The 13178-nt window shown below is 41.4% G+C and overlaps 1 protein-coding gene across 2 annotated transcripts; it reads right to left on the bottom strand.

Moving 5' to 3' along the window:
- Positions 1 to 519: 519 nt before the first annotated feature.
- On the bottom strand, positions 520 to 2551 carry LOC140349029 (uncharacterized). 2 transcript variants are annotated; one of them, XM_072435225.1, is made up of 3 exons: positions 1944 to 2551; positions 1728 to 1842; positions 520 to 1357 (listed from the first exon to the last, which is right to left on the bottom strand). In XM_072435225.1, the coding sequence occupies exons 1-3, from the start codon at positions 2455 to 2457 to the stop codon at positions 1237 to 1239; spliced, it is 750 nt and encodes a 249-aa protein (XP_072291326.1). In that variant the 5' UTR covers positions 2458 to 2551; the 3' UTR covers positions 520 to 1236. The 2 variants fall into 2 exon arrangements, with proteins under 2 accessions (XP_072291326.1, XP_072291327.1); XM_072435226.1 differs by having other exon boundaries at positions 520 to 1337; positions 1722 to 1842; positions 1944 to 2547.
- Between the last annotated feature and the right edge of the window lie 10627 nt (positions 2552 to 13178).

Consider the following 13178-nt stretch of genomic DNA (forward strand, 5'->3'; position numbering starts at 1 on the left):
CACGCCCGGTGTATCCAGGCCCGGGTAAACACTGTGTGAGTGGGTCTTTAGAGGGGCTTGAGTGCGGGAGGATGGGGGTGTCTTCGGGGGACAAAGCGGGGATCCAAAGGCAGCTGCTGCTTCTTTAAAGAGGCGAAAGGCCCTTTAAATCCTGCCCGTGTCCCGCAGCTGCTCACGTCCCTGTGCGCTCCGTGCGTAAAAGGCCCCAGGACGCGCAGAGCAGAGTGTTACCTGTGCCGCGGGGAGAAGGAGGGACACCTGTCTTCTCTGATCACTCTCAGGGGCCATTTGCTGTTTGGCCAAAGCTTAAGTGGTGTGTGTGTGTGTGTGTGTGTGTGTGTTGTGTGTGTTGTGTGTGTGCGTGTGTGTGTGTCGCATCAACCGTTTTAATGGCAAATAATTATGTGAACAGATCCAGCCTTCTTTTCCTGTATGTAAATGTTTATGGATGTGTCCTCGTATGTAATAAAGGTTTAAATATAAAATAATAGGCCTATAAATTCACACCAAAAACATATATATGTTCAAGTGAAAAAATATTTTATTTTCACCATTTGCAAAGTCACAAAACGGCTCAGAACACAAAGAAACTATCTTCAAGTGTCAACTATGAAGCTACATGATTGCAAAATATCACAACAAATGAATAAAATAACGTAATAAAATTATGCCCTTTGGCTAAAACAACAAGGCGTCAACAAAGAGACATAAATAAATTATAAGTTAGAATAGAATAGAAAAATATACATTTACAGATAAAAGAACAGAATAAACATTATTGTCTCTATAAAGCTGTACACTTTTGGCCAGTGTAGACATTTAAAAGTAATTTAGGATTGCACAGATGTTAAACATTTAACACTGTCGAGTGGCTGAATGCTACATTTGTACTGGATAGAGTCCTCTCACATCAGGATGGTTTCACAAAGAGTCTTAGACTTAGGCTTAATATTATACTCACAAAACAATTTCCACGAACAAGCTTAAATAAGAAATGAGGCAAACTGGTTTCAACTCCGCGTTGCCTTTGGAGCACCAACTTTGAGCCAGTCGTTGCTGTTGTGAACTGGTCAAAAACACATTTCAGACTATTATGAAACAAAAATCAGTCCAAAATGTTGCTACTTTAGTGAAACCGGTCCCTCCCGTGTCCCGGCCCTGAGTCCAGCTCGTTGCGCACTGCGCCGCGGAGCCGCGCGCCGGAGAAAGCAGCGACTGCTCGGTCTGCTCATCCACTCACGCCCCGCTCTCCAAAAGTCCCATCTCCACCGTTTGACAGGAAGAAGAGTGCTCCTTGAGGTCGTCCAAATGCTCAGAAGAAAGTAGTGCAAAATCACCTGGAGAAGAGAAGAAACCCGTCAGTCTCTCGTGGAACAGACGCACTTTCTTTGTGTGAAAAGACCAGCTCTGAGGAAACTGGAGCCGCAGCAGGCGTCGCCCACTTTACACAAGCCTTTTCCCGCCACTTTGTGACGCACTCTCCCCTCCCCCAGTGTTACTCAATACACCCCTGGTCCCACTACAGCCGCCGTGCACCGCTGTCTCCAGCGCAGCGCCCTCCCCCTCCGCAAACAGCCCCAGACTTGTGCCTCACCCAAACTGACTAACACTGGACATTACACACATTCAATATAAGGTCATCTTAATGATACACGCTTTTTATATAAACACAATATTTATACAGCTTAATTATAAGTCAGAAATCAGTTTTCACCATTTACCTTCAGCGGATCCTCTTCCTCGGGGTCTGCTCCAGCGGGATGGGGGACTTTGAGGACTGGTGGCACGAGCTTACATCAGAGGACTTTCTGTCTACAAGCTTCTTGCGTTTTACGAAGAAGTCTGAAAAAACAAATCAAATCAAATTAAAACCAAGGAAATGTACAATAAAGCATTAAAGTGGCAGTATTTAGAGTAGACTGAAGGCTCAGAGCGCGTCTTACCGGTGATGTGCGTGTTGTTGTCAGTTGTGTCCGTCCTTCTGCGTTTGACGCTGGGGACGAGTCTGCGCGTCTGTCTCCCTGAGTTGAGCTTGTCTGTGCGGTTCTCCTGGTTGATCTCGGTGGTAGAAGGAGCGCTGGTGCTTTCAGGAGCAGACAGACGCTCCATCACGTCCAGCCCCGGCTCCTCAGCCGGCCTCCTCTGCACGGGCGTAGCCGGGACGCACGTCCTGCCACACTGGACAGAATCCTGGTAAAACACCGGGGTCTCATCCACGGACACCTCCTCCCACTCGTAAACTCCGTCCAGCGGAGAGTTGACCTCGAAGTTAAAGTTCCACCTCTCCTGGTCCCGCTCGGAGATCTCCCGGAGCTTGTCCTTCATGTCCTGGTGGAGCTCGTCATGGTCCACGGGGCCGAAGAGGTTTCGGCAAACAGAGGTGCGCTTCTGCAGAGGGAAGGTCTTCCGCGCCACCAGCCGCTCCAGGGCGCTGTTCGACAGCTGCACACTCGACATCTCCAAATATGTCCAGACAACAACAACAGCAACAACAACAACAGAAGGTGAAAGAGTCCGATATTCCTGAGGGTGGATTTGGCTGTTGCGTTGGAGCGTCTCGTGCTCTGCTCACTTGGGTTTAAATGTACCTTTCGTCAGCTCTCTGAGGCATATAAACCTCCGCGCCGCCTCCTGATTGGCCGCTCAGTGTCCGTCCCTCCCCCCACAGAGACCGGCTCCTCCTCTTCCCCCCCCCCCCCCCCCCCTTGGCTTTGTGCCAAAACAGAGCGCAGCGTTTTGATTTTTTCCTCTGTTGATGTGGATTGGAGTGAGCGGAGTCAGCGTAAACCCCGTGCGTCCCGGTGTCTGCGGGTCACGCGGGTTTACGCACACGTCTTTACGCACGGAAAATGCTGACACGGCACAAATTCGGTCGGTTATTTAGGACCAATCTAACCCAACATCTGGCCTGAAATAGATGCAGTTTCGGGCAGCTCGTCGTGTTTAATTCCTTTCATCCGTTCTTCCCAATAAACGCGCTCTACAGTCATGTAAACACACGCCAAACACACGAGCCTGTGTCGTGTGCGCGCGGACACAAACACAAAGCACAGAAACACAGCAAACAAGAGCCAACAGCGCAACACCGAACTGAGTTTGTGATTGAAAGGATCATATAGTTTTAGCCTTAGTTTGATTGCACAGAGTTGTATTTTATTTAAGTATTTATTAAGTAAGCCCTGTATTATTTTGACTCAATTTGGTTTCTTAACTGTATTAAAATTACAATTTGATTTTCAGTATCAATTATTAGTTTTCTAGAAGTGTAAAAAGTTGCATTTTTCGCCAATTTTGGAACAAATAAATGTCTTATGTTATCTTCTTGTATTAGACTCTTATGTTATGTTATCTTATACCTTTTTACTTGTCCGTTATGTATTTACTCACGCTCTATAACGTGTCATCTCAGGGCTTCACATGGATCTATGATGGGCTTCACGTGGATCTATGATGGGCTTCACATGGATCTATGATGGGCTTCACGTGGATCTATGATGGGCTTCACGTGGATCTATGATGGGCTTCACATGGATCTATGATGGGCTTCAGGTGGATCTATGATGGGCTTCAGGTGGATCTATGATGGGCTTCACATGGATCTATGATGAGCTTCACATGGATCTATGATGGGCTTCACATGGATCTATGATGGGCTTCACATGGATCTATGATGAGCTTCACATGGATCTATGATGAGCTTCACATGGATCTATGATGGGCTTCACATGGATCTATGATGGGCTTCACATGGATCTATGATGAGCTTCACATGGATCTATGATGGGCTTCACATGGATCTATGATGGGCTTCACATGGATCTATTGGATCTATGATGGGCTTCACGTGGATCTATGATGGGCTTCACGTGGATCTATGATGGGCTTCACGTGGATCTATGATGAGCTTCACATGGATCTATGATGGGCTTCACATGGATCTATGATGGGCTTCACATGGATCTATGATGGGCTTCACATGGATCTATGATGGGCTTCACATGGATCTATGATGGGCTTCACGTGGATCTATGATGGGCTTCACATGGATCTATGATGAGCTTCACATGGATCTATGATGGGCTTCACATGGATCTATGATGGGCTTCACGTGGATCTATGATGGGCTTCACATGGATCTATGATGAGCTTCACGTGGATCTATGATGGGCTTCACGTGGATCTATGATGGGCTTCACGTGGATCTATGATGGGCTTCACGTGGATCTATGATGAGCTTCACATGGATCTATGATGGGCTTCACATGGATCTATGATGGGCTTCACATGGATCTATGATGGGCTTCACATGGATCTATGATGAGCTTCACATGGATCTATGATGGGCTTCACATGGATCTATGATGGGCTTCACATGGATCTATGATGGGCTTCACATGGATCTATGATGAGCTTCACGTGGATCTATGATGGGCTTCACATGGATCTATGATGAGCTTCACATGGATCTATGATGGGCTTCACATGGATCTATGATGGGCTTCACATGGATCTATGATGGGCTTCACATGGATCTATGATGAGCTTCACATGGATCTATGATGGGCTTCACATGGATCTATGATGGGCTTCACATGGATCTATGATGGGCTTCACATGGATCTATGATGAGCTTCACGTGGATCTATGATGGGCTTCACGTGGATCTATGATGGGCTTCACGTGGATCTATGATGGGCTTCACGTGGATCTATGATGAGCTTCACATGGATCTATGATGAGCTTCACATGGATCTATGATGGGCTTCACATGGATCTATGATGGGCTTCACATGGATCTATGATGGGCTTCACATGGATCTATGATGGGCTTCACATGGATCTATGATGGGCTTCACATGGATCTATGATGGGCTTCACATGGATCTATGATGGGCTTCACATGGATCTATGATGAGCTTCACATGGATCTATGATGGGCTTCACATGGATCTATGATGGGCTTCACTTGTAGTTTTCAGAGTCAAGAGACAAAGTCCACATGCAGAACGACACGGATGCAGAGCGCCCCTCAGTGGTCATCAATGGTAAGGGTTTGTTCACGTTCACACTTGCACAGCACACACACCGCATCAAAGACTGAGTCAGGGCTGAATCAGGACCAAGTCAGAATTCCATCCTAAAATCATGTATGAAAGCTATATATGTTTTAAAAAATCACATAAATAGAACTTCGAAATTGTCAGAATCAGAACTTGTAAAAAAACACGTACAATATTAAATTAATTTGGCTACTGTTATTGCATTGCACTGAAAATTACATTAGATTGAACAAAAATATAATGTCTCCTCCGTAAATTTGAGTTTGAAATTGAACTTTTGTAGCATCACGGAGATTATTTGAAATGGTTATTTTAAAACCAATTTTATGACATAACATTGTGCTTGGATATCATATTTCTGAGGCGAGTGACAGGTGTGAAGAGTGGAAGGGCATCTGTTGTAAAAGAGTTGAAAGCTCTGTCACCTTCTGTGTAACTGGAGCTGAGGCTGTGGATGATCATGTCAAACACACGTACACAGTGACAAATGTGCTAAACATTCTGTAAATCACTTCACTGCGTGATAGCAGAAAAGAGTAATAGGTTTATTTGCTTTTCTTGATTTAATTACCAAAGTAAAATATATGCCATTTGTTGAAAAAAAAATCTTCTGATTTTATGTAGAAAGGTTATCATTATTTTTAGAGCCCCCCCCCAAAAAACGGTTTCTTTGGATGACTCGGTTACATATATATTTTATTAATATATTGAATTTTAAATAAATAAATATATTGAAGTCAATTCAAAATAAATGTGTAAAACACTTCAATTGTATGAAAGAAAGCAGGTCAACATTTTTATACCTTGACTGATTTTTGCCATAAAAAATAAAGAGAGTAATAAAGGTTCTATGAGCTATTGACACAATGAAATAATATTGATATGTTGCTTTATATTAATTGAGAATTACTGATGTGGCTGCAGACTACGGGCTGGGTTACTGTACAATGGCGCCCTCTAGTGAATGATAATGGATATGATAACGCATCGGAATGACAGATTTCTCCCTTAAAGGTATAAAAAAATGCGATTATTCATTTCAGTATATTTATTTGCATTTATGTATTAGTAATGTGTAAGTGTGTGCACAAATATATCATCTTGTGTGGGTGAGAATAGGCTGTTATGACGTTATATTGTTGTGTCGATGATGGACGGTCCGACATTCGCTTTTCTCATGAAGATGTCATTGCTTTGCTTGAAATGTTCCAAACTATAGCATTACACAGTTCTATCGTGCATTCATTCAATTGGTATTTTTATTGATAAGAAATACAATAAAAAACATGCATTCTTTTTGTGAGCGGGGTCGCCTCTCCACAGATCTGACCTCTAACTTGTCCCGCTCATAGACAAGTTTAATGCTCTTTTGTGGAACATTCCAGGAAAAGCAACAACAACTACACTTTAGACACCTTTAAACGTTCAAAATGACACCAAATGACAAAGGGTCTGTTGAATACAGTGAAACCATAACAACGTAACGACATAATTCCCTTTTTAACGCTTGTGTTGATGACGTCGCTGTAATCAACACAGAGATTTCATCAGCGTAACAGCCTCATTTACTGGGGGAGTAAATGAAGCTGTTACGCTGATGTAATCTCTTGAGCAAGACACTTTTGGAGAAGCCAGAGCAGACAAAAACAACATAAAACTTAATATTATTCAAGTAGAGAAACATCTGAGTTACTGCAATTTAAAGGGACAAAACATGAAATAATGCACACAATCTGGTGTTTTTAAAGGTTTGGCATTTGTCACACTTTTACTCACAGCGGGAAGAGTTTAGTTTATTAGTTTGTGTGTGTTTTACGTGCACAGTCCTTGATGAATAAAGAGGTTAAGACGCTGATTAATTTCCGCTTGCAGTCCCTGATGGGTTGATGTAAAAATGGCGTACGTGCTGGTAAAATATAATATATACGGACGCAAACTGTACAAATATCAGTCGCTCAGCCGGTCATGCCTTTAGTAAAACTAGTCCCACTCCAAGAAGCACACTATTTACACTGTTACTACATTTATACAAAACAGTTGTACAGTTTTGCTTGGAGAGAAGACACTGTTTTACGACCAAAACTTTGACATATTTTGTTTTACCTTTTTGAAAGTAACAATAAGCCACTCTGATGCTACAAACTCTCTTGTTCACAATAAAAAGATAAAACAATACCGTATTTTCCGGACTATAAGTCGCACCTTTTTTCATAGTTTTGGCCACGGTGCGACTTATACTTATATTCATACTTATATACTTATACTCCGGAGCGACTTATATGTGATATTATTTGTTATTTTCACACTTGCAACTGCATTTCATACTCCAGTGCAACTTATATATGTTTTTTTCTTCTCTAGTATGCATTTTTTGTCTGGTTATTTACTTATACTCCGGAAAATACGGTATTTTCAATGAGATTCTGAGGTATCCAAAAGCCCCAATCCGACCCAATGACTTAACACACCTTTAAAAGTATATAATTATATCTATTACATTCTATTCGTGGTTTTCAATGTGATGAAAATCTGGCAATTAACTATTTACAACCAAATATCCTTTGAATGCAAACGTCCTCATGAACAAGAAGCTTAAAGCGATTACTGCAGAGCCATAGAAACCTGAAGATCAACCGCCAATCATACTGTACTTTTGACGATAAAAAACAAGTCAAATGTGTTATAAACTTTGATCGATTGAGCGTGAGAACAGAAGCATGTTATGTACCGTAATGTGTATCGTATAAATAATGTCTATATAAATACAGTCACAGAGATGGTTAAAGCGCTGCATTTCGAGTAGAAGTACAAATACATTAAAGGACACTTAAAGCCGAAGTACTTGGTTTTCACACCACGAAACCGGAAAAATTCAAATCCGTCAAACTCGTACATGTACAAACCCTTTGGCATCTCGTCAATATTCGCATCACGCTTTCATTTTAAGGTTTTTAAGGCTGAGGCACGGCTTTGAAACTGCTTTTTTCAGATGGCGTGGGAAACTGGGGCGGTCCGCTCAAGCACAGCCAATCAGAGCGCTGCTTTCAGCTCTTATTTCCGGGTTAAGGAGAAATAAAATGCTTTACTATTAGCCGTAATTAGCTTTTACAACATACTCATGGTGAAAAACTCCAAATATAGACAATTACAACAAAAACATTCCAAGTTAAAGTAATGAAGTATTTGCTGTACTGTGGAAATATTCAACGGATTTGTTTTATAAAAGAAAACAATTCTAATAATTGGAAATAGTGTTTTGCGAAATGACTGTTTTCTGTTCTAAAATGTTCTAAGGCTAATTCTTACTATATGCAAATGGTGTTTTGGTCATTTCCTGTTTCTACAACCCTGTAAAAGTGGTATAAATGAAGTAAAAGATTAGATAAGAAGTGAAGAGCGTGTTTGCTTGACTCTCAAAAACAAAAGCAAGAGAAAGCCAATTTCATATGTGTCAGAAGTTTGATTGTTAACTTGAAATCTCCTCCATCTTTAGTGGTTTTCCTCAGCTTCACAGATGAAAAGATGGCGGAGGAGACGCTGTGGCGCTGCTCTGGGCCCAAAAGAGTGGCCCCGAGCCCATGATGACGCAAACACACGGGACCAGGGGAAGACGAGCTGGAGGAGGAGCAGGAGGAGATGGAGGAGCAGGAGGAAGAGGAGGAGGAGAAGGAGGAGCAGGAGGAGGAGGAGCAGAAGGAGGAGGAGAAGGAGGAGGAGCAGGAGGAGCAGCTGGAGGAGGAGGAGGAGCAGCTGGAGGAGGAGTAGCTGGAGGAGGAGGACGAGGAGCAGGAGGAGGTGGAGCGGAACAGGAGCAGGAGGAGGAGCAGGAGGAGGAGTAGGAGGAGGAGGTGGTCTTCTATAACGCGCATGTATTTTCTCTTACATGCCCCATACAGAGTACTGCATTCTGAGTACTTCAAGTTGCATTATATTAAAGTAATGTAGAAATGTGGCAGATTGTTAGAACAGCTTCATGAACGACGTGCCGTTTGTTATTCATTTATGAAACAAACAAACATACAAACCTATAAACTAATAAGAGCTGCGTTTTCTACTTTTTGCACAAATTCAATGAAGTTCAAAGCTTAAATGTCATAATCAAAGCCACAGTGTTTTCCCATTGTATCCGAACACCACCACATGAAGAAGTAACTGCCGACATCCGTCGCTCTTAACGTGATTTACCTCGTATTTGATCCAAAACACTTGACCGTTTCATCTTTGTTGGTGTAGCTCGATGACATGCTTCAGCACTCACAAACAAATAACTATTATCTTACGGAAACTGCAGGTTAAAGGGTTAAACGCTCTTCAAAGCTCCACAATCCCCCGGGACGTCTGCTTTCACCAGTAACATTTACACTCCAGACGTTCCACCTGCCGAGTCGACAAAAGCGCTGTCATAAAGAGTTAAATACCACTCAAATATGTCAAGTATTTCAGGATTTTTGTCATTTCTCAATGGGAACATTATCTGTTTATTACAGCTAAAGTTATCATATATTGTTACCGTAATTTCCGGACTATAAGTTACACCGGAGTATAAGTCGCACCAGCTAAAAAATGCATAATAGAGAAGAAAAAAACATATATAAGTTGCACTGGAGTATGAAATGCAGTTGCAAATGTGAAAATAACAAATAATATCACATATAAATCTCTCCGGAGTATAAGTATATAAATATAAGTATAAGTCGCACCCCGGCCAAAACGTTGAAAAACGTTGAAGTGAATTTGCGTTGAACTTGCTGTAGCAAGATTATAATATACGTGGGATTTAACTTGTGGCATAAAAGGTCAATTTAGAAAAAAATGTATTTTCTGTCTTATCTCTTTAGGTCAATATATAAAGGGACATTGTTAAAACGCCAGCCATTAAAAACAAACAAAAATAATTCGTAATATCACATATAAGTCGCTCTGGAGTATAAGTATACAAGTATAAATATAAGTATAAGTCGCACCCCGGCCAAAACTATGAAAAAACCTATGCGACTTATAGTCCGGAAAATACGGTACTTTTCTTCCCTTGGAGGATTGGACAAAGAAATGTATTGGATTAAATAATAAGCATCCTAAACTGATCCTCCGTCTTTAGTTCACGTGTTGACATTTAAGGAAGAGGACACATTTCCATACAGGGACAACAAGTTTATTATTAGCCTGTGATGTTTGCTCAATTATTTGCATGTTCATAGCAAAGTCGATTTAATTTAAATAAAATATGCAAAACAAATAAAAGCTCCTTCATTTATAGGTTATAGTAATAGTGTTTACGCCTGTGTTTAGTCCTGTCACAAAAGACCCGCGCGTGAACTGAGTGGCCCGTTGTGTTTGTTTTGCTGCGGGCAGTTCAAATAGATCTGACGCTGGTCCAGACGGTGACCTCTTGCGCTCAGGCGAACCGGAAATGACGGCAGGGCATTAATTACAAATCCAGCCTCGTCCCTACGCGCGTGAAACCATAAATGATGCCGCGGTGTTTCTGTGTCACGTGTTTGAATGTGATATAATAGATCCATGGGTTGAATGTATTTATTTACAGCGCAAGTGGTTATTTACAACCGTCACGCGTCGCGTAGATGCGCGCGGAAATTGCGTTTCAAAATAAAACACCTCTTTTTTTTCTTCTGCATTTGTTTTGATTCTAGTTCAAAATGACAGGTTGTCCCATGTGTAAACTCATGTCAGCACATTTTATTTTGCTCAACCTTTCTTTATAAATACATTTTGGTCACTTGTTTCCCCCAGAAGAAAATGCAGTACATTTATTTATATATTTCTTTATTTTTGTATGGTCATATATTAATTAAAATGGATAAACAGCTTATGAGAAAGTTTTGTTTTTTCATTATTAGGCCTGCTATTTCAGATGTAAATCTGTGGTTGTGGTTTGTCTTGGTTGAGAAACGCTTTGAATCCACATCAGAATATATTCATTTGCGTTACTGGCATTGCATCAGATCGACAGAAGTAACTATATTTAATCTGTAATCTTTGCCTTTTTGAGTAGAGGCAATAAGCAAAGTTTAGCTGATACTCCAAAAATGGCGTTAAATGAAATGATTGAAATATATGACTTGATCATGTTTATTTCGGACACATAACATGTTTTGTGACATGATAAACTATGACGCAGCAGTAACATAGACAATATATTGGCGATGCAGTTGATACATTTGTATTTGTTCAAAAAGGGAGCGGAAATAAGTCAGAACTGTTTTAATCCTGCCCAAGCACAGTTCACATGCCCCACATACTCCACATACGTGCATCTGTGTCACAAAATGCATCAGGTATAATAATGCCAGAGTCAAAGTCCAGAATTTGACATAAAATTATTGAATATTTTTGTCTTGTATTTATTTATTTTATTTCTATTTCTTATTAAGAATATGAGAGGTTTTGTCTATAAGAGTGTTGTTAATACGAGTTTTTCTATTAAAAGTGTTTTTTTTTTAAAGCTTTATACAAGTTATCTGTTCTTTTACTCCTGTATCTATTTGCGTTGCAACACCGAAATTTCCCCATTGTGTGGACAAATAAAATGCTTATCTTATTTTATTTTATCTTAATATTGAATACGCCCAGTAACGCAGTGGTGAAACACATTATCAATTAGGTGGACTGTATCTATACAATTAAGTGTTGAATGTCCTAATATAACACGTGCAGCAAACATTGAGCTCAACCAAAAATACCATAAAAGCGACGGAGCATAAGGGCCAACCGAAAAGAATAAAAAATCCGGGGCACTACGAGAATAAAGTAATTAATTAATGACTTTTTCCTCGTTATTTAATGAGTTTATTGTCGTTAATTTACGACTTTTTTCTGACTTCGACTTTTTTCTCATTAATTAACGTCTTTTTTCTCATAAATTAATGACATTATTCTCGTAGTGCAGCGCATTTTTATTTTTTTTGGTTGGCCCTTGTACTCCGTCGTAAAAAATAGATGTGCATTTTTATTATTATTTTTCACCTCCAGTAAAAAAAAAAGATTCCACCTCTACTAGAACGAAAATGTCATAACGGAAAAAAGTTTTGACCTCTTTTATTTTGAAGAAACGTAACCGGATGTCCCCCGTTCTTCTCTGCGTACACTTGCCCAAACCAGTGTTGCCGCATGTGATGTTCAGTCCGGAGTTGTTTGTCTGTAGTTACCGGGGCTGGGGACGAAACGGGACCAAACTACAACCGATCCCGCACACGTTCTGAGCCAATATCACGCGGTGACGCGGGTAAAGCGTGCGCTCGGACTGAAGCCGTAATCCTCCCACTTCATCTGGTGAGTAACGTTAGCTTTGTATTTTAACACACCCACCTGGAAGTCTGGGGCCAGTTTGCATTGTTTACGGGGAATAACGGGGTGGATTAGTGAGGATTGTTGTGCCCGCGTCCATCGATCTCAGCCCCGTTCGCGGCGCAAGGTCGGACAGGCGAAACTAGGGCTGCTACGAATAGCTAACGCATTTAGCCGAGCTGTGTCAGAGCGCCGATGTTACGGGCGAAGCTGCACCCCCACGGCAAATGGTGCGCCCGTTTGACTAAAAGTGGAAGAATTGACCCGTTTCCAAGATATTTGCTTAACCCTCGGAGTGTATTTTCGTTCACAAAAGTAACTGACGATTGAACCAAGTTTTTAAAAAATGTTCCAAAATGTAAACTTCACGCGTCAAATGAAGCTCGACACGCGCGAAGTTGATCGTTTTTGTTGCATTTGGGTTGATTTGCACGAATCATGTCCAAATACTGTGAATACAAAGTGATTTAAAGTAGCAATAAAACACGAGCACAGTATCGATTTGGGGCTTGGACGTGTGTAACGTGTCACAGAGGTCGTCTAACAGCCCACCGTGCGCGTAATGGGAATGGCTTTTGAACTTTTGGGTTCATTTTCTCAGTAGCTGCGATTGTAAAGTAGCTTTCCAATACATTTTTAACCTGGACACGTTTTAGCCTATCACAGAGACATCAAATACCCACCTTTTGCGCGTTATTGAAGAGCATTTTTGTTACGCATCGGCAAAAACGACACGCAAAGTAGACGGGGGTACGCAATTCCCCACTACACCTACGCAGTGATTCATTGCATCCCCGGCGTCCGCTGTGAACC

This window comes from Eucyclogobius newberryi, unplaced genomic scaffold (assembly GCF_026437365.1).
Source record: "Eucyclogobius newberryi isolate DKJ021-1_F unplaced genomic scaffold, fEucNew1.0.hap1 SCAF_7, whole genome shotgun sequence".
Lineage (NCBI taxonomy): Eukaryota > Metazoa > Chordata > Actinopteri > Gobiiformes > Gobiidae > Eucyclogobius > Eucyclogobius newberryi.